General features: G+C 49.3%; 1 protein-coding gene across 3 annotated transcripts; it reads left to right on the top strand.

Moving 5' to 3' along the window:
- Window positions 1–26,211, top strand: LOC101444379 (organic cation/carnitine transporter 2). 3 transcript variants are annotated; one of them, XR_011646533.1, is made up of 11 exons: window positions 61–654; window positions 6,708–6,811; window positions 15,463–15,617; window positions 16,599–16,770; window positions 17,837–17,963; window positions 19,717–19,817; window positions 21,464–21,678; window positions 23,232–23,414; window positions 23,966–24,109; window positions 24,451–24,586; window positions 24,910–26,211. XR_011646533.1 is itself a non-coding variant. In XM_058278352.2 (10 exons), the coding sequence occupies exons 1-10, from the start codon at window positions 262–264 to the stop codon at window positions 24,995–24,997; spliced, it is 1,674 nt and encodes a 557-aa protein (XP_058134335.1). In that variant the 5' UTR covers window positions 61–261; the 3' UTR covers window positions 24,998–26,211. The 3 variants fall into 3 exon arrangements, 2 of the variants coding, with proteins under 2 accessions (XP_058134369.1, XP_058134335.1); XM_058278352.2 differs by lacking the exon at window positions 23,966–24,109; XM_058278386.2 differs by lacking the exons at window positions 15,463–15,617; window positions 23,966–24,109 and having other exon boundaries at window positions 1–654; window positions 16,708–16,770.

The raw sequence follows: 26,211 nt of genomic DNA on the forward strand, positions 1-26,211 counted from the left end.
AGCCCTCGGGGCGGGCCTTGAGGCCCAGCAGACCCCGCCCGGGCCTCCCGCCCTATGTAAGGCCAGTGCGCGGGGTCGGCGGCCGCTGGGAGGGCGCGAGCCTTCTCGGCCTGGACCGCGCCGGGGCAGTCCCTGGGTGGATTGAGCGGTGGGCGCCCCGCGCGCACGCGCACACGCACACGCCCGTGCCGCTGCGCCCCGCCCCCGCGCGCCGCGAGTGCACCGAGGCAGGTCCCCCCGGCGCGGGCCGCTGAGGGCGGCATGCGGGACTACGACGAGGTGATCGCCTTCCTGGGCGAGTGGGGGCCCTTCCAGCGCATCATCTTCTTCCTGCTCAGCGCCAGCATCATCCCCAATGGCTTCAACGGCCTGTCGTCCATGTTCCTGGCGGGGACCCCCGAGCACCGCTGCCGGGTGCCCGACGCGGCGAACCTGAGCAGCGCCTGGCGCAACCACAGTATCCCGCTGCGGCTGCAGGACGGCCGCGAGGTGCCCCACAGCTGCCGCCGCTACCGGCTCGCGGAGCTCGCCAACTTCTCGGCGCTCGGGTTGGAGCCCGGGCGCGACGTGGATCTGGCGCAGCTGGAGCAGGAGAGCTGCCTGGACGGCTGGGAGTTCAGCCAGGACGTTTACCAGTCCACCATCGTGACCGAGGTGGGTGCCAGACGCCGGCCAAGGCTGGGCACCGGGAGCGGAGGGGTCCGTTGCGGTGCTACAACCGCGGCCCTGCCCGAGGTGCGCGCGGGACGCTGTCACACACACCCCCGCCCCAACGCATTAAGCCTGGTGTTGGGCATCCTCCAGCCAGGTGGCTCAGGCACACTTTGCGGGGTGACTTCCACCTGGAGCCTGCTTCTCACACTGTGGATGTCAGACTGGTCACCCATCCCGATGCCCCCCTTGCAGAGGGAACCAAGAAGGCCCTGGCAGCCCCCGGAAGATGATCGACGGGCTCTCTAACGCCCGGAGTGATCAGGGACTTCCTCTAGATGGAAGTGGTTCCTCTAGATGGGGGTGGAGGTGGTGAAGAGGAGAGCCAGGACTTGAGTCAAGCTGTCCCCGTTTTTCCTTCAGCCTCTTGTCAACTGTCTAGAGAGAAAATAATTGCCCTTCTTTCCTGGGCTTTTAAAGTTAGGGAAGCATGTGTATAAAACGATCTCTTCCCTCCTTTCTCCAGTAACTCTTTCCCCCACCTACATCACAAACATGACAGTCTAGCAGTGTCCTTTAAGGAACTGCTTACTTTGGTCATTATCAATGACCAAGGAATTACCATGGTCAAAGCAGCTATGCATCTAAAGATCTCTTCAGATCTTTTTGTTGACCTGGAATGTTTTCTAGTATATTCTCAGCAAAGTCATTCACCAAATTTAGTTGACGCATATAATCTCAGTTCATTGGGGGAGGGGAGAGGTAGGGGAGCAGGGGAGGAAGACCTTTTTCATTCCCCAATCCCTTGGATTTTCTTTTTTGGGTGGCTTTGTCCTCTGGCAAACCTGCAGTCCTTAGTGCTGGGTGAATGACATGATGTTCATGGATGCATGTGGATGTGCTTTGCATCTTACTCAAAGGCACTCTGACTCTCGAGTCTCAGTGAAAAGAACCTTCCTTGATAGATAGCAGGGCACCTAGACTCACTGGGTGTCGGGCCCCTGCTTGTTTGGTGCCTGGCACATTCTGCCCTCAGTGCACCCACTGAGGGAAGATGAACTATTAAACAGTGACAGACTCTGTGGTATGTGCCAAGATAGAAAAAACCTTGGGGTCAGTGGGAATACACAGGAGGGGTGCCTCTCCAGCTTCACAGAATCAAACCATGCTGGAGGTCTGCATGGACTGAGGTTCCCTCCTAGAACCTCAAAGGGGCTGACTGGCCCTGAGGGCCACCACCCTTCAAGCTGTTGGCCATCTATTAGAGCTGCCCCTAGTGACTCACTGAGCAAGTATTGTGTGTATATGTGGCATGTGTGCTGTAGCTGTGCATTTAGGTTTGAGGTCTGGTACCTATGCTTACTTGTGCTTTCTCTCCCTCCCTGCCCCCGCCCCCAATATATATTAATATATTAGGAGTGTGACCCAAGCCCCACTGGGATTTCTCAGCTAATGACATCATTCTAGTGTCCTGAGCCATCATTACTTGACAAAAGAAGGGGAGCTCATCAGTTAGGTTTAGGGGGCCGAGCAGTGAATAGAGGTAGCACACTGTGCTTTGTGGCCCAAGAGTCTACAAAGAATCAGAAGTTTCAGTTGAGACTAACCCTGGGTCCTAACTTCCCTGGGGAGTCTGTTTGCTACTTTCCTAGAAGCCAGCAAGAGCTGTGGAAGCAGAGGCTGTTCTTGGGGTTGTGGGAAGAGGCAACAGAGGGGAAGCTAGACTAGATGAGACAGGAGTTCCTGCAAATTAGGCTTCTGGTAGCCCATAGAAGGTAAACTTGGGGGGTGGCAAAAAGGATTGACTGGAATATGTGAAAGGAAATGTAATCCTCCATCCCAGTGACTAGAGTTTGGCCCTATTTGTATCTGGAACAGGGGTCTGGGATTGACAGAAAGAAGGGTCAATATTTGTGAGGTGAAAGTGATTTGGTGCTCTCATGTTTCAAGAATAGTTTAATGGTCTATTTGCTTCTAAGCTGGCTTGGCCTCCTCCTCTGGCCCCTCTGTCATCCCTGGGTACTAGGGAATCAGTTACCAGACTCTGCAGTGCTTCTCCAATCCCTGATGGACTGCCTGGGTGATTTCTCAGGTTGTTGGGCCACCTATATTTCAATTTCCCCACAACCCAGCCCAGCCCAGCCCAGCCCAGCCCAGCCTGCAGCCAGAAAGGTTCCTTTAGAAACTTTTAACTCTTCTGGCATCTATGACTTCTGGCACCTATGACTTCGGGCTCCTTCAACTAGCAGGCCTTTGCATTCTCTTGCTTCCTTCCTGTCTCTGCTTCAAGGAAGCCCCTTGCCCCAGTCCTCAGCAGGACTCCAACTCACTCCCCATTGTTGTGGAAAGCCTCTTTCTCTAGAGTAGCTTTTATGTCAGCCTTGTGTTGTGCATAAACAATCTTGGAAGGTGGGAGAGCCCTCACTGTTTCTGCAAGCCTGCCTGAAGGAAAAGCAACAGCAACGGGGAGGCAGGGCCAGGGCTGACTCTGGGGTGAACAGACCAGACGCACCTGGAGCTGGTACCTCACTGCTCTGCCTTTGCTAGCTTTTTCTCTCATTCAGCTGAAGCGCAGAACTTCACCCCTGCCTTTGCAGCTGCATGGCAAGCCAGAGTAGCCATTTGCTGGGCCCTTGAGCCCCTGTGCATGTACAATTACTGCAGACCCATCTTGCCATGAGCAGTAAGATTGAGCCCCTCTCCAACCAGCCTGGAGCCAACATTCTGGGCCAAGGGTCAGACAGTTGACACCCAGTAGTGGAGGTGAAGGAGCAAAGGAGATATTTTGTTCTAGAGAATGAAGTTCAGGGTTCATCTGAACTTTAGGCGGCCAAACCCTAGAACCAAGGATACTGTATTAAAGATTGACAGCCTTTTCATTCTTCCATTCACTTGGTTACTACTGAGTGCCATCACCTGTGTAACAGCTTGATGCTTGTTCAGGGTACCGCCAGGCATTGTAGGGAATCTGGTAGCAAATCCCTCTTCTCTTAGCCCTGACAGCCTTCTGGCAAAGATCCATTAATTGAAGCAGGGAAAATGTGTGTAGGAACACATGTCTTTCAGTTCCATGTGGTACTAACCAGCGTGTTTGACCCTTGATGGCGTCAGCGAAGAGCCTCACCTAATGGGCATGGAGCCTACCTTTATTTCTTTCTGGCTGACTCACTGCTAAGTACATTTAGTTCCAGGGAACTAGGTTATAGCTCTGTTTACTATAACTGAGAAGCAGCACCAATTACATGCTGGATATGAGATATATTTTTCTCTTTCTTTTTAAAACATTAACAATTTATTGAGGTATAATTGATATAAAAAATACACATTTAAAATGTACACCTTGAAAAGCTTTGACATATGTAGATCCTTGTGAAACCATCACCACTAGAGAGGGACATTTATTTCCTCTCTGGCAGCCCAGGCCCACTGCCAGAGTTGCTTCCAGATTTTTCGGGTTGGGACTGCCTACACAGCTCGGCCCGCTGAGGGGTAACAACGCTAGACTGGTGACCTGAACCTTAGACCCACACGTTCAGTTCTAACATCAATAGCTGTCGTTATCAGTCAGTACAACCCATTAGTCCTACCAAATAGAGGCATCGGTGAGCTAGAGTTTAGCTGTTTTTGTCACAACTGGGGAGCCAGGAAGTAAATATAGTAATACTAGATACTTTTGCAAACACATTAAGCAGAGGGTATTTAGCTTGGATTCTGTGGGCTTTTCCTCCTAGTTCTCCTTAGGAGGATTCGGGCAAGTCTTGGAGCCCACTGCATCCATCTGGTAGTTGACAGGTAAGTGGGTGGTAGGGGGGGCTGGGACACGTTTTGTGTCTGCTCGTGGTCATTTGGGAGGCCTGTCACCTTTCCTGACCCCACCACAGGCCCCTCTGGCCGGTGGGGAGGAAGCTCTGATGCGTGTTTGCTTTAGGAAGGCTGAGCCAGGCCGGAGCATTGTCAAGGGTTGTTAGTGGTGGAGAGAGGACTCAGTTACTCCTTGATTAACCATATCTGCCCGGAGTAGGACAGGCTGGCCAAGTGGAGGGGGTGGGGCTGAGGGAGCCCAAAAGTAGCTCTGGGGACCTCTCCCACGATGAGCGTTGCAGTCACCCTATCCCCCACAGAGCGTAGTCTGACCTTTTCCAGGTAGCAGCTGACCTTACCAGCCCAGGATTCCTATAGATGCCTGATAGTGGGGGACCTGAGCCTGAGGGGGAGGGCCTCAACCCCAGAACTCACTGCAGAAGCCCTTTTGGATTTTGGGTCTTGCCCAGCTCTGTCCGTCTCCAGCTCTTGCGATAGACCTGCTGAGAAAAACCATTGACTCTCTATACTATTTTCTGTCTTTGTGTGAAAGAAAGTAATGCATGCTAGCAGCCAGATTAATCCCATCATAATCCACAGTGGTGGATTATGCCCAACACTGGTGAACCGCACCCTGGGACGGAGTGAGGGAAAAGAGATCCCATCAAGGGATTCCCGTACTTTGTCTCCCCTGCCACTCCTGTTCCTAGTTTAGCAGCCATGTCTGGATGGGCGCTGCTCCAGGAGCACTCACCCCCTCCCTCCCCTGAGAGATGGTATCTGGGTGCTGGTGTCACTGAGCCTGCAGAGGTGGGGCCTGGGAATCCAGCTTAAGGTCTGGGTTACTGTAGCCTGAGCTTTCAGGCTTTGGTATTCTGACATTCTTGACTCCTGCGAGTCAGGGCTTCCTCCAGATTTGGGGTTTGGGCACCCCAAGTTCCTCCTTGGGATGGGGCTCACTACCCTACACTCGGCCCTTCCCTGTGCAGGCTTATCCAGAGGGGAGAGCCAGCGGAGCCTGAGGGATCCTTATCACCAGCTGTGGAGTTCTTCATGCCTGGCCTGAGCGCTGCCATCTGACCCCCAGGAGATGCCCAGAGGCTGTATGCACACAGGGCCACAGCAGAGCAGAGATACAGACCTGTTTTCCCTCTGTCAGTGACTAAGAAGAGATGCTTTGTTCCAGGAGGCGCAAACTCCCCCTGCCTTTGTTCATTACTGGGAAGCCAGCGGGGTCCACGGGGCAGGCAGGGATCCGAAGCCCCTGGGGGATGACTGTCCACAGGAGAAGTCTGCAGAGCTTCTTGGTTACTACTGAGTGCCATCTCTCTGTTCTGGGAAACATTTTTCTGGGAACCATCATGTTCCTGTTTTGGTTTTTCTTCCTTCTTTTGGCTTCATAGGCTGGGGCAGCCCAATGTCCGAATGTCTAGCTCCTTCCCCATTTACCCCCATGCTTGCCCACAACCCCCTTTTCCTGTTCATGGTAACTGAAGATGGAACCACCTACTGGTGCTGGGAAACTCAAGTAGTGCAGCCTGTTTCCTACTCCAATCCTGTTTTACAAATGAGGAAATGGAAGGCACCCTGAGGAGAAAAAATCTTGTGTGAGGTTGCACAGCCGGTTAACAGTAGAGTGGAAGTTAGAACCCAGTTTCCTGACTCCCGCCTCTGAGCTCTTGGCCACATTGGGCCCTATGGTTGGTGTACAGAGTCAGGGATTCCAGCTCAAGACGTCACCAGAAGGACGTAGGGGTCATTGGCCAGGGTCAGGGCTGAGCAGAGCTGAAGGAACAGATCCCCGTGGTGCACCCTGGCCCTTCTGGCCTCAATCCCTTGCTGGATCCTTGGCCCTTAGAGCCTCTGAGCCCTGCTCCAGAGTCGGTCCTCGGCTGCTCACGCTGGTGCCTGAACCCCACTGAAGAAGGGCGCCTGCCTCGCCCAGCCCCTGGCATGACAGGCCTCGCATCTGGGTGCATCCGGGCATGACTGCTTGCCTCCGGCCTGTCTCTCCTCTCCTCTGATTGGAAGCAAGACAGTGGGGCTGCAGGCAAGAAAAACAGGATGGGGAGGGAGCCTGCTCTCTGTGTGAGAGAGAACCTGTTCTCTGCCCTGCTGCTCAGGTGAGCCATTTTTGTCATGTAACCTGAGCACACAGGGATGCAGTAAGCTTGGATTTCATTTCCCAAGAAGGCTTAGAATTTAAAACAGTTTTTAAAAAAAGTGAGTGATACATCCCTTTGCTCCTCTTACAGTGGAACCTGGTGTGTGAGGACGACTGGAAGGCCCCGCTCACCGTCTCCTTGTTTTTCGGGGGTGTGCTGGTGGGCTCCTTCATTTCAGGGCAGCTCTCAGACAGGTAAGGTGTCTGTTACCTGCAGCTACAGGGGACCCCAGCACTGAGCAAGGAGCATGTACCTGGTCCTTAGCTTCATTTGGTAGCGTCTCTCAACCCAGGACCTTGCATTTTAAAAGAAGGGGAAGCCGTGTCTATACATAGACTCCATCCCATTCCCTAGTTGTTGCTGAGCAATTCAAGCCAATTGTACCCATGATTCAGCTGACCAGGAAGTACACCATGATTTACTTCTGCACTAGCCTGGCTGACCTTCCCTGGATGAACGTGACTCTCCTGTCACCAGGTGTGGGAGAGGCTGATACCAGAAAACATGCATGTACACTATCTTGTAGACCTTTAGGTGGTACCATAGATGCCTGCCTCTGTCTTCCCAAGAAGACCAGCATTCTGTCTGCCTAGTAAGAGGAGATCTCACTCGTCAGCGCAGAGTAATGGGCAGAACTCTTGTATCCACAGAGTACGAGACTCCCCTTACTAAGTGGTTATGGCACATATTTAACAAGGAGGGACCGTGCTGTTTGGACCCATTTCTCATAAGCCTGTGATTGTGAAAAGCTTTTAATTCAAAATCCACTCCTGCTTTATGGAGTCTATAAACCCTTGAAATTATATGGAAAATTTTAGTAATTATGTGTGTGATCATTTTTCTGAAGAAAAGTCCATGACTTTCACGAAGTTCTAAGAGGGGCCTGTTTTGTTGCATCTTCTTACCCAGAAGCTTCAGGATCAGTCAGCAAAGCCTGAGGCAAGAGCAGCAGCTTTCAGGAAGGTTCTAGTCCTCCCTGGCATGTATGAGGACATCCACAGAACCAGTGGGTCACAGTGGAGAGGAGTCTCAGGATCTTCACAGCTGCTGGGGCTTCTGCCTGGGGTCTTTAATAGAGAAGTATGGGGTGGGAATGCCATCCCACCCTAAGAAAAGAGCTACTTATTTGATCTTTTTTTAAAATTTTTTTTATTTCTCCCCTTCCCCCCCCCCCCCCCGTGTCTGCTCTCTGTGTCCATTCGCTGTGTTTTCTTTTCTTTTTCTTTCTTTTATTTATTTATTTTCTTATTTGATCTTGGAGCACAAACTTTGGGTGCTGTTTCAAAATATGTATATATGTGGATTATTATCTTTACCCAAGAGGTCTTTCCTCATGAGAAATGTAAATATATGCATTTCTCTAGATTTGTCTTTTCCAGAGTGTCTTCTAGTGGTTTTAAGAAAGGAAAATATTCCTACAGTCATCAGTGAATTAAGTAGTGAGCCATGAGCATTGGTTGATGATTCTTGCTGAGCCTGAGTCACATGCTTCTTTGGAGGAAAAGTCTTTGCATCCCCAGATCCTTAATCTAGACACACGGGTCAGTTGATTATTTATATGTATTTAACAAACATGTGACACCTAATACGTACCAGACACTGTTGTAAGCATTGTGCAAGTACAAAATAATAGTTGAATCTTCATCATCCTGTGAAGTAGGAACTGTTTTTTCCCCATTTTACACATGGGCATGATGAAACACAGAAAGTTTAAATAACTTGCCAAGGCCACACAACACACACGTGTGGTAGACAGAGTTGGAATTTGGACCCAGAAAGTCTTGATCCAAAGTCCGTAATCTTAACCTCTCCTCTATTTCATTTGGACTGTTGTTTTAGGTCCCTGATTTCCTAGAACTTGCCTTCTAGCTAGGCAGAATGTATTAAACAACTCATTAAACAAGTAACTTTTATCCTTTCTTGTGATAAGTGAGACAGAGGGGGAAGTTCAAGGTGCCAAGAGTGTATGAGTAGAAATTAGCCAGTTAAAGAGGTGCTGGGAGGAGAGAACATTCTGGGCAGTGAGGACATCAAGTGTGAAAGCCTAGACTCGGGAGGGAGCGGAGCATACTTTAAGAGCTGGAAGAACGTCCATCGTGGTTGCAGTGGGGTGTGGGGTAGAGAGGCAGGCAGAGGGGCAGGCAGGCCTTAGTAGATCATGGCAAGAAGTGTTGGCTTTAGTCATAGAGCAGTGGGGGAACTATTGAAAGTTTTTTAAAGCAGGAAGATGATATAATCAGATTTGCATTTGTTAAAAGATTATTTGACAACCTTGTGGAGAAAGGATTGAAGGGAAGCAAGAGGGGTTGCAGAGAAACCAATTAAGAGACTATTTCACTGGTTTATGCAAGAGATGATGCTGGCCGAGTCTAGGGTGATGATGGTAGAGATGAAAAGAAGTGGTAAAATCAGCAGGGCTTGGTGATGGATTGAATGTGGAAAGTGAAGGGAAGAATATTTCTGCCTGCACAACAGGGTGGGTGGTCATAGGAGGGCCAGGGCTCCGTGAAGCTCAGAAGCTGCCCTGGGTAGTTTCTGATAGTATTACATCTAAGTAAACCAGTTCTAAAACCTAAGCCAAACAAATGACCCAAGAGTAATAGATTCATGGCCTCCACTTATTGTCTAGGATATCAATAGTATACTTTTATATAGGACAAAGAATTAGCCTTCTTTCTGGCTTATTAGTAATTCTAGGGTTATGGGAAAAGTTGTTGACTTCAATTTGAGCATACTGAATTTGGGGAGACCATGAGACCCCTAAGTGGAGAAATTAAGTATGTAATTGGATGTATAGATATGGTGCTCCAGAAGATGTTTGGGCTGGAGAAATACATTGGAAAGTTGTCAGCACATAGAACCCCCATCAAAGGCCTAAGTGTGTATGAGATTGCCTGGGAGAATATACAGCGTGAGAAGAGAGGGCCCAGGACTGAGCTTAGCGACCTTCTCAGCAGGGATGGTGAGGAGTCCCCTTTCATGGGTGGCAGCTGAGCCTCAAAGGAATTACCTTAATGTGAAAGACAAGAAAGGGACACCCCAAATTTGGCAGTTCAGTGCATTTTCCTGGGTCATCTGTGTTGTGGGTTGGGCCGAGCTTTGTGGGATAACCTAAGCACTTGATTATCCTATAGCACGATGATTACAAGTGTTTAAGATCCAAAAGGTGTGCTCCCGAGGAAAGAGTGGAAACAAAATTCATGGGTATGTTGAGGACTACCTTAGGTTTCAAAAGGGCTAATACAGTGCTTTTTAAACCTTTTGGTTTTTTGGCTGCAGAACCGCTTCTTTCAAGATAATTCAAGTCCAGTAAATGAAATAGGTAAATGTATGGCTGCTGTGTTATAGTCGCTGACTTCAGCTCCCACCTCCACACTTCGAGTTTGCCCACACCCCCATAGGGGGCCCAGCGCTCCGTGGGACAGGCAGCTTCTGATCATATTACATCGAAGTAGGCCAGTTCCAAAACCTAAGCCAAACAAATTACCTAAGAGCAATAGATTCATGCCCTCAACTTATTGTCCAGGATAACAACAGTATCTTTTTCTATAGGACAAAGGGTTAGCCGTCTTTCCAACTCATTAATAAGCCTGAAATTCAAGAGCAATTGAAATCATCCTGGGTCATCACAGCTTTTTATCTGACATAATTGAGTTTACATGCATGAATTGAGAGGCCACAACCCTGAGAATACGTGGACTGATACTTCCTGCTAGGTTTTAGTGGGCACATGTGCATTTTCTCTTTTGTTTACAGACTTTCAACATAAGCCCTTCTGGCCCCAGCCCCAGACTGCTAGGGACTGGTTCTATGGAAGGATTCCCTGGGCCTTTCTCTCTGCTACCACCCCAGGGAGCCCTTGGGAAGGGAAGGTGTGGGCAGAGGTTATACCTGCCTGCCTCGTAGTTAGGGCCCCACCTTGATCGTACTCTTGTTAAAGAATGACGACTGGGAGTTAGAGTCTCCTAGACCAGGGTTTTGAGCTGGATAATTCTTTGTTGGGTGGCATGTGCTGTTCTGTGCCTTGGAGGATGTTTCATAGCATCTCTAGCTCTACCCACTAAATGTCAGTAGCACTCCCCCTTCTCCGGTTGTGACATCAAAAGTGCCTACAGGGGAAGCAGACTTGGCCTAATGGATAGGGCGTTCGCCTACCACATGGGAGGTCCGCGGTTCAAACCCCGGGCCTCCTTGACCCATGTGGAGCTGGCTCATGCACAGTGCTGATGCGCACAAGGAGTGCCGTGCCATGCAGGGGTGTCCCCGGCGTAGGGGAGCCCCACTCGCAAGGAGTGTGCCCCGTAAGGAGAGCCGCCCAGTGTGAAAAAAGTGCAGCCTTCCCAGGAGTGGCACTGCCCACATGGAGAGCTGACACAGTGAGATGATGCAACAAAAATAGACACAGATTCCCAGAGAGGAACACACAGCGAATGGACGCAGAGAGCAGACAACTGGGGGGGTGGGGGTGGGGAGGAAGGCGATAAATAAAAAATAAATAAATAAATCTAAAAAAAAAAAGTGCCTAGGGGGTGAGCAGTGGGAGGGAGGAATGGTGCAAAATCCCCGCCACCCCCACCCCATTTGAGAACCATCGCCCTAGACAAGCTAGGATGTCAAGTTACCTTTGGAGAGCTTCCCCAGGCACCTCTGGGCCCTCTTTTCCCAAGTCAAGGGGAAGGGTCATTTCCCCGCTACAAAATGCAGACTGTAACTTGGATCAGATTGGCGACTTCCACACAGATTTTTATGGTGACCTTGGGATGCACAACAGATAAAAGGCGGCCCTCCTCTGGTTGGTATGGGAAAGGGCCCAGAGTTCCGCTCACCCTCCCCTTTCCCTCGAAGAACCTCCAGACTTGAGGGCTCAGTTTGAAAACCACTGTCGTGTATGATTCCATCCCTTCCAGTCCTGAGAAAGAGGCCAAGACTAGGAAATCAAGACCACAACTACTGCTCTTATTTGTGAAAGAGTCATAAATGTGGCTGCATAGTCGTTTGGGCTGGATTTTTGCCCCCTACTCCTGAGGTACTACAGACAAAAGCTAAGAGGAAGTAAAATCTGCACCTTCATGTACTGGACTCATGCACTTGGGAGACTTGGCCAGACAGAGCCCTGCTGGGATTGACCTTTGCTTCATGCCTGATACAAAGTATGCAGAGCAGATGGAGTGGATTAATAGCATGCACTTTGACTCCCAGATGGCTTCTCAGAGCTGGCTCCCAAGGGAAGCTAGGCTGGTGGAGGGATCCCAGGCTCCCAGACAGGGCTTGGAAATGACTCCACAAGCCCTTTCCAGATCCTGTGCCTGCAAGCATCGATTCACTGGCCAGCGCTCACCCCTATCCCTGCCCCCGCTGTAGACATGGATACACCATCACATCCAGCCCTGTCTGCACGTTCATCTTCCCAGGCTTCTGCGTCTAGGAAGTCTTCTGAGGTCCTTCGTATGTTCCTGGCACAGAGCATGGCCTCAGACTCACCCAAAGCTGGCAAGTGGTACCATATCCTTGCTCCCCCCCTCACTTTCTTGGGCGCAGTCGTTTGAGCCTGTCCAGATGTGGTTGTGAGGCCTGGCCTCGCCTTCCTGTCGGGGTCCTTCTGACTGTGGCAGTGTGTGTCTACTCCACTGGCTGCCTGTAGCCAGCGAGCCTGCTCACTGGTTTCAGGAGCTCTTGGGGTCATTTGGAGCAGCCCCTCCATAGTGAAGGCTGCCAGACCCTGTAATAGATGGGGAGGGTGGGGGTTAGGTCTGCAAGCCACGATTGTACACGCTCTTCCAGTCTGAAACATCCCCACCCCACCCTCCACAGCCCCCTTGTCCATGCAGGCTACCTCAGGGGCCCTGGAGTACGTGGCTTGGTTCCTTGTGCCTTTCTTTCACAACTCCTCAGAAACTGGTAAATAAAAGATGTTAGCCTATGATTAACGTGGGTCCTGCTTCCTACTCCCCCTTGTCAACACTTACTTTTCCTTTGGCCCTCATCTCAGTATCCCATCAGTAGGGAGACCCTTCCTGAACGTCCACTTCTCCAACCTTACCTACCCCCCTCCAGGGTAGGTGGGTTCCTTTGTGTCTCCTGTGGAACCTGGTGCCTTTCCTTCACCGCACGCGTCTCCGGGTGTGATTATGTATTCAGTAGTATGGTTGTTCGATACAATTACAGTCTCTCCCAACAATTGGACTATGAGTCCCTGAGGGCAGAGGCAGCATCTTTTTTAATTTTTTTTTTTTTAGGAGGTACTGGGGATTAAAACCAGGACCTTGTACATGTGAAGCAGGTTCTCAGCCACTTGACCTACATCCACTTCCACATCTGTTTTTATTCAGCTCTATCCCCAGTGCCTAGTACATAATAGATGCTCAATAGGCATTCATTGAATGAAGGTGGGTTTCAGCCACCCCTGACCAGACTTAGGCTGAATCTACTATTTCTCACTTGGTTGACTTGTTCCTCCCTGTTTGTGGCACTGTCTTTAAAACAAAACAACAAACAATAAAATTTTTAAATTGTAAAATGAATACAGATACAGAAAAACACTGTATTAGTCAGCCAAAGGGGTGCTGATGCAAGGTACCAGAAATCTGTTGGCTTTTATAAAAGATATTTATTTGGGGTAGAAGCTCACAGTTACAAGGTCCAAAAGAGTCCAACTCAAGGTACCGTTAAGAAGTACTTTCTCACCAAAGTCTGTTGCTACATGTTGAAGTAAGATGGTATGCAATCTCTGTTTGGTCTCTCGGGCCTTCTTTCTCTTAAGGCACCATGGGCTCAGCTTCTTCCCATCTCAGCTGTAGGCTGGCATAGGCTCATCTCTCTTCCCTGGGCTTCAGATATTTGAGCCTTCTCCTTTCTATCACATGGCAGGACTGAAATGAACAAGTTCTCTCCTCCTCCGTGTGTCTTCCTGAGTAAGGGTCCATTTATCTTAGCCCACTAAGGGGGCGGTATATTCGTCAGGGTTCTTTTGGGAAGCAGAATCAATAGGAGATACCTGTAAAGAGTATGAGATGTATAAGATTCTTTCACGTGACCGTGGGGACGCACAAGTCCAGGTTCCACAGGCAGGCTGCAAACCAGGGGCTTCGATGAAAGTCCAATGAAGGTCCTTGATGAGTTTCTGGGAGATATTGAATGTCCAAAGAAAAGCTGGGAAATTCTCTCTGAATGCTGAAATCACTTCCCCTTTTAAAGCATTCTACTGGTTGGATAAAGTGTCACTCATTGCTGATAGCAGCCTCCCTGGTTGATAGGAGATATAATCAGCCATCTTGCAGTAAACTCACTGATGACTAAAGCCCATAAATGTCCTTGTATTACAATTAGCCCAGTGCTTGCTTGACGAAGCAACGGGGCACAATCGCCTGGCCGAGTTGACACATTAGCCTAACATCACAGGCGGGGTCACAACCCTGAGTCATGCCCTATTGACTTGGCTGAATCAAAGGCCCTAAATTGATTTAATTGAGTAAACTTAAAACCTTTGAATTTAATACAGTCAAAGGGTGTTACAAACATAATCCTTATCTTTTTTGGAATTTATAAATAATATCAAACTGCTACAATCAGAAAACGTATGGCTGAAAAAATATTCCAAAGCAAATAACCTTCTAATCCCCACCAATCGAAAACTAGAACTTTACTGGCTACTCAGAAGCCCTGTCCATGTGCCCCTCTCTACCCCATAAGTAACCAATGTCCTGATTTTGAAAATAATCACTTCCTTGTGAGTTTTTAAAAATAGTTTTATCATCCAAATGTGTACCTTAGACATAAGTTTTGTCTTGCCCACTTTACAAAATTTGATACGTCTTTCAGTCTATTTTAATCTCTGGATCCTCTCACCATCCCTTTCTTTGCCTTAACAGTTTAGCTGTTGAAGAACTCCAGGCTGATTGACCTATAGAGTTTCCCAGTCTGGATTTTGCTGATTGCACACTCATGGGGCAGTTCAGCATATTCCTCTGCTCTCTGTAACTCTTGCAAATTGGCAGCTGGTTCCAGAGGTACCATCATATTCAGGTTCAGTCTCCTTGGAGGACTATAGCAGGCATGCAATGCTGGTTGTTTCTTTTTATGTTAACAGGCATTGGTACTTAGGCCAATCTCTGTTAGCTTAGGCCTGGGGGGGGGGCGGGTTATAAAATGGTAACATTCTAATTCTATCACTTCTTTTTACTTTTTTTTTTTTTTTAGGAGGTACCGGGGATTGAACCCAGGATCTTGTACATGGGAAGCAGGTGCTCAACCAATGAGCTACACCCACTCCCCAATGAAAGTTGGTTTTTCATTTGTTTGTTTTGTTTTGTTTTCAGGAGGTACCAGGGATCCAACCCAGGACCTCATACATGGGAAGCAGGCGCTCAATCACTTGAGCTACATCTGCTCCCCTTCTTTTACATTTGATAGTTGCAATACTTTTGCAAAAGTGATGCTTTGCCTCATCTACTTTTGGTTATTGTTTGTATAGTTTACAAGGAAAGTCAGAACAAATGCTTCTTTCCCTTTTTCACTTGTCATGGTAATGAATTGTTTACCCTTCATCCTCCTAAGTTGACTGAAGTTTTAAAAATATCATTATGAACGCACGGCATTAAGCATAATTGATGTGTTTTAATCCATTGCAGTTATCATACATGTGGCCTTCAGGGCAGTCCTGATGCCAGATTGCATGTTTGTTGTAACTAGTGGGGAGGGGGAGTAAAGGCATAGATTCTGGGAGCCTGGGACTGTCCCTGGCACCAGATATCCTGGCAACACTGGCCACACGTCTCCCTGGGGGGTCTAGAGAAAGCCTGCTCCTACTGCCTTTCCCAGCTAGTTCTCTGTCACTCTCCTCTTCCAGGTTTGGTCGGAAGAACGTGCTGTTTGTGACCATGGGCATGCAGACGGGCTTCAGCTTCCTGCAGATCTTCTCAGTGAACTTCGAAATGTTTGCTGTTCTGTTTATCCTTGTAGGCATGGGCCAGATTTCCAACTATGTGGCAGCTTTTGTCCTGGGTATGGCCATCAAGTTGGAGTTGAGTACTTGATCCTGTGTTTTGCCACCATCCCACTGCCTGCCTTTCTGGAGACAGCTGTGGTGTCCCTCAAGGGAAAGTCATTCCTTGTAACACCAACTTGAGCTTCTTGGTGGACCCAATTATAGGCAGGGAAACTGAGTCAGAGAAGTGACTGGCCTTGGGTGTCCAGTAGCAGAAACTCTGGCTTCGTAATTCCCCTCTGGCTTCTGAGGTGTGGCACCTTGGTCTGGTTAGTACTTGATGGCCATCTCACTAAGGACTCATCAACTAAAAGGGCCTGCCACCCTCCAGGGCCAAGGTCACTCAAGAAAGAGGGAGTCATGGCCTGAGCAATAAGGTTGTGATGGGCAAACTCACCAAAGAAGAAGACTGCCTCCTCTGCAAAACACTGTGGCCAGTCCCAGTTTATTGACAAGAGTCAATTGGTAGGAATGGGCTCTAGTCACCTTCAGGGTTTTAATTCAGAGTGCACACAGCGGGGCTTTGGTTCAGACATGCTGGCCTCTTATCACTGAAAAGTTGCCAGTCTCACTGTTTGGAGGACCCTGACTCTACCGCATTGGTCTTTGGGTTCTTCAGGTTGTATTGTTGAAAGGTAATTTTTTTTCTCTTCACAGTTAATAGCATATTTTTTTCACTATGTGTGGCCTTAGTAGCAACATCACCTAATCGAATTCTTCCTCACGAGTAAAGATTAAATGTGGGGCCTAATGTGGCATCTTTAGCCCGGGGCTCAGGAAAGTGGTGAAATTATCACCCAAGGTCTGTTGCAGAGCCCCTGCCCGCACCTGCACCCAGTCTGGGCTGGGTTCAGAATCCCTTCCCTCCCTGGAGCTCAGAACTTAGAGAGAATTCTGGCAACTTTCTTGCCTGTAAGTTGAAAATGACACTGTGGATGATTAGTAAGGAAATAAACCAAATTGAAACGCTAACATGACTTCTTCCTTGTTTTGAACAGGAACAGAAATCCTTGGCAAGTCAGTTCGTATTATATTTGCCACGTTAGGCGTGTGCATATTTTATGCAGTTGGCTACATGCTGCTGCCGCTGTTTGCTTACTTCATCAGAGACTGGCGGATGCTGCTGCTGGCGCTGACGGTGCCCGGGGTGCTGTGCGTGGCCCTGTGGTGGTGAGTGTCACCCTGCCCTGCGTGCCCGCGGGGGGAGTGCTCTGCGCTCACTAGAGGGCAGCAGCAACCCACAAACCCTATCTGGGTGCCTGAGGACAGGAAGTATAAGTTATTTCTAAGTTGTTTCCGAATGTTTTCTCCACACTTAAAAAAACTAAACCAGAGAAAAAAAATCCTTAGAGAGCAACAGACCTGTTCGCAGCCCTGTGCTGGATTTCTCTGAGGACAGGGAGAGGGAGGATAGGTGGCTGTGGGATGATAAGATCCAGCACGCCCTCCAGGAAGTGATCAGACCCCAGGACAAAGCAGCCTAAGCCCTGGTTCTGGCTGCGAGTTGCTGAGGCCTCATGCCACAGGCCATGGGACAGGGAGAGAGGAGACCATTCCATACCGAAAGAGGGAACACAAGCAGAGGGACTGAGGCAAGGATTGCCCCTTGCAATCAGGGAAGATGAGCTCTCTGGGCTACGTGGAGCTGGGAGCATTTCAGGGCGTAATGGAGAGGAGACAGAGCACATCATGGGTTCTGGTCATGACAAAAGGGCAAGGGGCTACGTGGTCACCACGAGACAGGAAATAACAGGCTCGGTGCACTCAGGTGCCTCGATAAACATGCAGTTTAGGGAATCTGGCAAGTATATTGGGTGGATCAGGAGTAGGGGGATGAGAAGACACTTGAAGTCAAGAGGCTCGTGCAGAAGTTGCAGTGGATGCTGGGGACGGGGCGGGGCGGAGTACAGCCCGGCAGGGGCCTGGGTGGGCGCCTGTCTCCTTAGTGCCCAGCAGGTGGCAGCACTGCTCATAGGACATGGTGGTGGCTAGCCAGGATAGGGGTTCCACCGCGGTGTGCAGGCCCCACCAAATACCCTGCACTGAAGCTCACGCTTCAGGTCGTTATCGTGTGCTGTGGAGCAGCTCTTCACCTATGGCCTCTAAGCACCAAGCAGTCTACAAACCTAGCTCTGGTTCTGAAACCTCATTTTCCACCTCCACTTAAGCCATACCTGGTCCGCTGGTCAGCTGTCGGGCAAGGAGGACTCACTAAGATTGCCCCTTGTGCTTCCAGGTTCATCCCTGAGTCCCCCCGATGGCTCGTCTCTCAGGGACGATTTCAAGAGGCAGAGCTTATCGTCCAAAAGGCTGCCAAAATCAATGGGATCGTTGCACCCACAACCATCTTTGACCCGTCTGAGGTAAGCACTTGGTGGGGGCTGGTGGGAGGGCCTCACTGGCTGTGATTTGAGAAGAGCCCCGCCCTGCCCTGAGGCTCACAGAGGACGGCAGCCCTCCCCTGCCGAGCCCCAGCCACCCTCCAGGCAGGCCCTGTGATAACTCAAAGTTGAGGAGAAGGTGCCAACTGCCTAATTCTTTTCACTTTTCCCATGGATTTTAGGTTTTCATACTTTACTTCCTTTGTGGGCAATTATGTAATTTAGCTATTACTTTTCATAATAACCAGCCTTTATTAGTAACAGGAACTTCGCGAAGCCAGCATTTTGGGACGTCCTTGTTTCTTATGCCTGATGTGGCTTGTCATCTTAAAAAAAAAAATCCAGGTCATAAAATATGAAGCACAAATAAATTTGGAGTTAGAAATATCCAGTCTCTGCTTGTCAACGGTCAGTTTGTTCCACAGCATCTTGGAGCCAGATTCTTTGTGATATTCACCCCTCCTCTCCCTGCCCCGCCCCACTAGCCCTGCTCTCAGCCGCCATGAGTAATCTCTTGGCTCTGCCTGGTTCCTGGTTCTTGCCTCTCTCCTCTTCCTTGTCGCCTTCTACCCCTTCTGCACGCGGCAGGCAGTTTTCTTAAGCCTCATAACGACAGGAAGAGGTTAGAAGCTGTAAATACTGATTGATATGGCTCCCAAATGAGTCTCTGACCTAACTGGGAAGACCAGGAAGCAGAATCGGTCCTGGGCAGTGGCTGCGGGAGCAGCCACCAGTACCTCCATGGTATGAGAAGTACGTGATAGTGGCACGTACTTCAGGGGTGCTCAGACTCAAGAGGCAGGCGTGGGGCTTGGAAGAGGGGGAGCAGCTATGGTGGGCAGCAGCGAGGCGAAGGTGGCAGACAATACCACGGGCGTCACAGCCGTCAACAGCGCCCACTTAGCGTGTTCTGGGCAGGGCCCTGATCCACAGAAGGCAGGGAAGAGTATCTTAGAAAGGTCTTTGGTGGCTTGTAAGTTAGGGGGTCAATCTGGGTAAAGCCATAAGTCCCACTAAGAAACTGGCATCTTGGAGGAAATAAGGCTATTTCAGGGAACCCTTTAAGTCAAAAGCTGACCTTTTGTTGAACTGCTAACTCAGGAAAAACAAGCTCCAAAGCTGGGTTTGCTTAAGAAAGCAACATCAGTGTGTTTAGACGTGTGCTTTATTAATGGTCTTGGCTGTGCCGAATTTCATAGGAAGTTACTCTGGGTGAAGCTCAGGTCAATTTTCCTGTTTTCCTATTTGAAAAAATTTCCCTGGAAGTAGACCAGTAACTCCATGGTATGAGAACTAAAAACATTAATTCTTTTTAAACTCAGATCAATAAAATACACAGCCAGTTTCTATCTCTGACCCAGAGGTCAGGGAGCCAGCTTGGGCAGGGATTCTCCGAGGCCTCCCCGGAATGTGGTCACTGGCGGAGCGGAGGCGGCGCAGGAGGAAGCCGGCAGCGCCCTCCACCGCGCTGCTTTCGCCGGGACCGACGCCTCCTTTTCCTCCTTTTCCTCCTCGTTCCTGTTCAGTCTACTTTGTTTTTGACAAGGCCTGGGGAAACCTTCAGCGGCTCGAATACAGTCACTATACTTGCTGTTTTTCTTTTCAAGGAAGAAACATAAAACCCTCCCCAACATGAGACTCAGAAAGCTAAGATGCCTGGGCTCCGGGTGTGTTATTGGATGCTCTGAGTCTCCGACTTCTCTCCCCCCCATACCTTTCCATGTCCTTCCTGCAGCTACAAGACCTAAGTTCCGAGAAACAACAATCCCACAACGTTCTGGACCTGCTCCGTACCCGGAACATCCGCATGGTCACCATCATGTCCATAATTCTGTGGTGCGTAAGCGAGGCCCGCCTGCTGCTTCCAGACGGCATGGAAGTGGCCATCAGACCTCCCGCTTACAGGCGTGTTTCAGGCCAAAATTGAAGGCCTGCGTAATCAGGAAGCGAGGGCTGTGCTTGGCAATGGACAAAATGGGCATGCCACAATTCTTAAGTTGATGGGGTTTCAGAAAAGGAGAATGAGCCTGGAGGGTTTGGGGGGAATACAGGCTCTTTTGGGATCCCTCCAGGTCCTGAAGTGAATCCTAGCTCACTTTGGGTCTGTGCATAGTTGTTCCTGTCCCCTCCTACCCAGTCACAGCCAATGGCCAAGGAGGACAGGTGAGAGGCTTTTAGGAAGAGTCTGAGTGAAGACACTACATCTTCTAGGTTACAGGGCTGCTGAGTACTTTCTGGAAATGTGGCAGTGGGATTGAGCCTCCTCTCGGGGGGATGTTCAGAGACTCTTCTGGAGGCAGGGGAATGGCCCAGACGCCCCCCCCCGGGCCTCTTCTAACAAGGCATTTCACCAGTGTGTCAGGAGGGATTTGTGAGTCACCAGGGAGAGGAGCGTGTCTGGTGCCTGGATAGCTTTTGTTCAGTGGCCAGCCTGAGGCTTGTAGGAGACAACATGAGGCTGCTTGGTGAATGGTGATAAGAGGGTGAGATAGACAGATCATCTCAAGTCCTTATTACTAGATTCACCCAGCCTTGGGGCAGCCAGCAGTTTGCTTGCTGGGAGTACTGCCAGTCACCCATTTCCAAGGAGTGGCCCAGGATCCCTCAGGGCAGTGCACCACCCCAAGTCTGCCTCAAGACAGGACCAGCCTTCCACCTGCACCGCAGATGTGCCAGCTGCAAGGGGCTCACCCAGGTTCCCCTCCCTGCACTATAAGTCCCCACCCAGGGACTTATGCACAAAAGTCTTCCCCCTGATTGCACAGGCTGCGATTTCAACCTGCAGATGAGTCAAAACAGTTTAACCCATAAAGACCTGGCTTGCCACAGAATATGGGTCATCAACAGAGAACCTCCTGGTGACAGGACCCAGGCCAGGGACAGCGGGGGCATGCAGCGAGAGGGGAGGTGGCCCTGGCATTGGGTGCTCCCTTCCTTCTGCACACCATGGTGGCACCAGCTGCTGCTGACCAGTCCCTTCTCGGCTGGTCGCCATTGGTGGTCTGCAGGGTCTCTTCCCATGTCTGACCTAATGCTTTGTCACTTACTTTATCTGCTCCCTTGCTTCTTGTCACACTCTACTTGATATCTGCCACCTTACTTGTTCCCTAGCTCCTTCTGTAGTTGCTGGATTTGGAGAGGCCCAGAAAGTAGAGAAGCAGGTTTCTTTCTGTAAGTGCCCGAGCTAAGGATTTTTAAAGCTAAAAAATGGTCAGAATTTTATTTTTCTCAACAAACTAAATCTATCTGAATCTACTCAGCTTTCTGCTAAAGAATGCTCTGAAAGTGTCCCAGCGCAGTGTTTACCGTGGTACCATTTGGGTTGGGGGAAGTTATCTTTGGTTCTAAGAAGTAAGATGCAGGGTCAAATCTGCTACCCTTCTATTCTCTGCTCAAATACTGGTTTTGAATTTCCCAATATAATTATATTTGGGAGGAACGTGGATACTGCTTCGCCAGCTTTCTTCTCCACTATATTTCAGGATGACCATATCCGTGGGCTATTTCGGCCTTTCCCTTGATACTCCTAACTTGCACGGGGACATCTTCGTGAACTGCTTCCTTTCGGGGGTGGTTGAAGTCCCAGCGTACACTATGGCCTGGGTGCTGCTGCAGTATCTGCCCCGGCGCTACTCCATGGCCACCGCCCTCTTCCTGGGTGGCAGCGTTCTGCTCTTCCTGCAGCTGGTGCCTCCAGGTAGGGACCAAGTGCAGCTGCACTCTTGGGTCATCTTCCCCAATTAATCAAGAGAAAATAAAATCATGCTCATCACAGCTCACATGCACACATGCATTCTTGGCCTAAAAATTATGAGAAAGTACCTTTTGAGACAGAATATTCTTTATCGCCTAGCCTTTGGGGGATGGGAGGAGAAGCCATTTGGGGGCGTTGGTTCATTTTACTCTATAGCCAAGTTAACATGCTCATATTTGGTTTCCTTTCCAGAGTAAGGGGTGGAAAGAAAACCACCCCCATTACTTTCCCCCCTAAATGTCCCAGTCATTTATTTATTCAACAAATAGTTCTGGAGTGCCTTTGGGCTAGGCACTGGGCTTGGTGCTCATGATACAGGAGTAAACAAGTCAGACAAAAGCCCTGCACTCAAGGAACCTACATTCTAGTTAATAGACGACAGATAGACAACAACAAATAAAATGCTTCTTTGTGTTCCGTTTGATGACTAAACGTAAAGGACAGTGGGAACTGGCTTACATAGAAAAGTTACAGACAGTGTCTCTGCAGAGGAGGGCAGTTGAGCAGAGACTTACATGAGTTGATGAAGAAACTGTGAAAAGCTCCACAAAAAGGGCATTTCAGGAAGAAGAAACAGTAAGGGAAAAGGCCCTGAGAGGGAATGAGTCTGGCACGTTTAAGGAGAAAGAGGGAGCCAGAGGTAAATAAAAGGAAAGAAGCCATCAGTTAAGGTGCAAGAGGCCAGTAGCAGGGTTTTATAGTAAAATTGTCTTGGGTATCCCACAGAGAGGTGGGAGACAGCCCTTTTTGACAATTTGTGGAACATCCCATAGACTTCCACATGACCATCATTGCACCCAGATTTCTCAGCCTGCCCATGGATTTGGGGGCCTGCAGTGATTATTTTGGGGCCCCTTTGGCTGGGAACAGTGCTGTGCAGGAACAGCTTCCAGTGTGGCTGCCAGGTGGAGCCTAGGATGTGTACAGAGTTCCCACCTGAGCTCAGGCTGAGCCTCCAGCCCATCCCCTCATTGGCACAGCAAGTAGCATGGCTTGGAGGATCATTCCTGAGTTTCTGATGACCTATAAATTTTTTGAGGTCTGAATTTCATGAAAATATAAAATGAGTAAGAACTGAACACCCCCCCCCCTTCATGTACATTTCATTAGTTAATTCCACAGGGCCTGCAGTCTGAGATTCAGGGGTCGTAGCTAACTCCCTGACAGATATGTCTTCAGTGACTTCTGGACCGTAAAGCAGGTTTATTTGGGCTCCTGAGGGGCTCACCCTGATGGTCCTTAGGCTGAGCATGTTCTCACGCACCTGCAGGTGCCCAGTCTCCTTTGAGTAATTAACTTGGAAAGACATCTCAGTACGGCCCCTTATCCTATAACAGGAAGTTACAGAGACCATACATATCCATCATTCCCCCCCTCCCACCCCCGCTTAAAGAAAGGAGGAATATGTTTGTTTCATGCTAAAAGAAACAGAAGTCTGACTAGCCTTACACCTTGGGCTGGTACCTACTGTGCTTTCTTCCCTTTGTCTCTCCCAGACCTTCACTATTTGGCTACAGTCCTGGTGATGGTGGGCAAGTTTGGAGTCACTGCTGCCTTTTCCATGGTCTATGTGTACACGGCCGAGCTGTACCCCACAGTCGTCAGGAACATGGGCGTGGGAGTCAGCTCCATGGCATCCCGCCTGGGCAGCATCCTGTCTCCCTATTTTGTTTACCTTGGTAAGTCCTGCGGGCAAAGATGCCTGCCCCTGGCCAAGGCACACAGCGGCAATGGGTGGAAGCAGCGGCTGGCTTTAATGGGAGCCCGAAGTAGCTTGTTGATGGGGAAAACAAGCCCGTGCAGCAAATGGGATCCACCCAATTCCAGCTTTGTGCCCAGAGAGGAGTCCTGGTCCAGATGCACTGTGGGGGGTGGCTCTTGTATGTACATGGCAATGACCTATAGACTAGAAATCCATGAGGACACGGAGGCGTTTGTTTCTGTTTTAGCCACCTACCCAGCCTTCCATCAGAGGATACAGTTCCCTATCCTTAGAAACTGTACGGTGCTTGAGGGCACCAGCGCACTTGGTGGGAGAAATTTGTCCTTGGTATCAGAGTTTAAAACCAACACGATGGGGGAAAATGTTCATTCCAGAGGTCTGCTGAACAGAATCAATGTAACTTGGAACACTTTAGAGTAGTCGGTTTATACTGTGTGAAGACCTACCTTGTGCCATTTTCTGTAACAGGGCACCAGTTTTCTCTTCCTCACAACTATTTCCTCACAGCAGGTCCTGTCTCCCTGACATCCCTAGCCAGCACATCTCTGGGGAGAGTTGGCACCTGCCCTGAGAGTGCTCAGAGGTCTGGCAAGCAGAAACACCTTGTGTAGCCTGAAGGCAAATCAAACGGGTCATGGCACATCTGGAGAGGTGGGGAAGTTATACCTGTACGTGGGCAAGCACCTCCAGTCCCTTGGAAACCCAGCGCTGCAAAATAGGAATAGTAGTCACCCTGGCTCGGCTGCCCCTCCCCCTCTGCACCCCCCTACTGCACCGGCGAGGCTCTGCTGGGCCTCTGCCATGCGTGTGCCTCCTCTGTGTAGTGAAACCTGTCTTGGTGCCAGATTCCAATCTGACAGTTTAGACTGTGGCATACGCTGAGGCTGAGAAGGCAGGTGATCCCCTTTATAGAGTCCTAGGAGTGTAAGGAGATGGAGGGAGACCCAGTCTGACTGAAACGCTGGGCCTGAGGCTCTGTCTGCTTTGCCTAGGTGCCTATGACCGCTTCCTGCCCTACATTCTCATGGGAAGCCTGACCATCCTGACAGCCATCCTCACCTTGTTCCTCCCAGAGAGCTTCGGTATCCCACTCCCCGACACCATTGAGCAGATGCTAAGGGTCAAGGGGTAAGGAGGCCACCTTCCTAACAGTGTGTCATACCAGGCCTGTGCCCGGCCGGTAACGTCCCTGCACATACTCTCTCACAAGCACCATGAACTAGCTTGGCCACGAGAGTTAAAAGTGGCACAGTACTGATAGCCTGTCCTCTGGTCTGATCCGGGATGGACATGTCACCATGTGCATCTCCATGGCAACAGCACCTTTCAGAATCTACTGTGTAATTTTTTTTCCCCTACCTTGGTGACAGTATTCTCAGTTCTTTATTTTTTGACTGGTAGGCAGCTTTTAAAAGATTTGTTGCTAACATTTGTTTTGCTTGCTTTTATAGAATAAAATATAGACAAACTCCAAGCCACACAAGTGTATTAAAAGATGATGAAGAAAGTCCTACAATCCTTAAAAGCACACCCTTCTAACACGGCCTCCAGTAAGTGGGAAACAAGAAAGACTGCTTCCTGTCAGAAACGGCCTGTCCAGACGCCAGGTCCTTCTGTAACAGAGGTGTTTGCTGTTCATTCTGTTGGCCCCTTTCTGATTTGCTCATGTTCGGGCACCGGACTCGGAGGCTGCATATGCTCCTGGAGTAGGGCTTTCCCTCCAGAGGCACCATGGCTGTGGATGGACAGCTTCAGATAAGTCTCAGCTATTACGATGATGGACTCGGCACTTTATAAGAAGTTAACTATTCCCTAGAACCAATGGGATTTGAAAGAATACAGGAGGTATCTGCTAAACTTGCAATTTAATTTCAGACTGCCTTAAAAGGCCCCTGATAAAACTAGAGGTTGAGGCTTTCCCCTTCACCTCAAATGGTTCACTTCAGAGCAAAGGAAATAATTTCACAGGGAGTATGACATTTTCTCAGTTCCAAAGGACATTCACTGGGGTGGTTGCTTCCCCAGAATAGGAGAGCACAGGGTCTGGGAAACAAAAGGGTAGTTAAGATGGAAGGGACTGCACAGATAAAGAACATGCAGGCAAGTGCGTCAATCTGCGAGCTCTTGGACCATTCAGTATGACTGCTGGGTAGACTTGTTTACATCTGATCAAAGCACTGGGTCTGTCCAGGCCCACAAGAAATGCATCATTGAATCTATTATTCTTGAGACAAGCAAACTTGTCTCTTCTCTCAAAAGTGATATGAGTTTTTATTGTTTTGTTTGGTGGTTGTATTTGTTTCTTCTTAAATTATTTGTCCTTCAGAATAGACTTAGGAAAGCCTAGTTCCTTAGCCTCTGGTTTGTGTCTTTTATGACCCAGAAATACTTTTAACAATGGCCTACGGTTGCCACTTGTGCATGTAAATCTTTGGCCTTACCAGCCTTAGCCACTAGCACTCCTCTGAGGGCCAAAAATGATATCATTGTGTATGTGTCTTTGGTGATATCTAATCATGGAAAAAAATTACAAGAAGAAACTTAAATTGTGTTGAGTCTTTGAGAGATGCTCACTTCAGACATATGACATTATCGGGAGATATTTTATATTCAGTGTAATTGCTTCTCTTTTCTGATTATGTTCCGTGGTACTCCTAAAGCATACACTTCACCTGGTTAAAAATCATTTTCTGTGAAAGATACTGAAGTGCCTAAAGAAATGAAAAAGTTTTAATAAATAGAATGATAGCTAC

The sequence above is a fragment of the Dasypus novemcinctus genome, chromosome 2, assembly GCF_030445035.2.
Source record: "Dasypus novemcinctus isolate mDasNov1 chromosome 2, mDasNov1.1.hap2, whole genome shotgun sequence".
Lineage (NCBI taxonomy): Eukaryota > Metazoa > Chordata > Mammalia > Cingulata > Dasypodidae > Dasypus > Dasypus novemcinctus.

What these genes read in the sequence shown, in the direction of transcription:
- LOC101444379 (XM_058278352.2), top strand. Translation starts at nt 262, where the DNA reads ATGCGGGACTACGACGAGGTGATCGCCTTCCTGGGCGAGTGGGGGCCC. An exon ending in AGTCCACCATCGTGACCGAG is followed by an intron (nt 655 to 6,707) that starts GTGGGTGCCAGA and finishes CTCCTCTTACAG; the next exon opens with TGGAACCTGGTGTGTGAGGA. An exon ending in TCCCTATTTTGTTTACCTTG is followed by an intron (nt 23,415 to 24,450) that starts GTAAGTCCTGCG and finishes TGCTTTGCCTAG; the next exon opens with GTGCCTATGACCGCTTCCTG.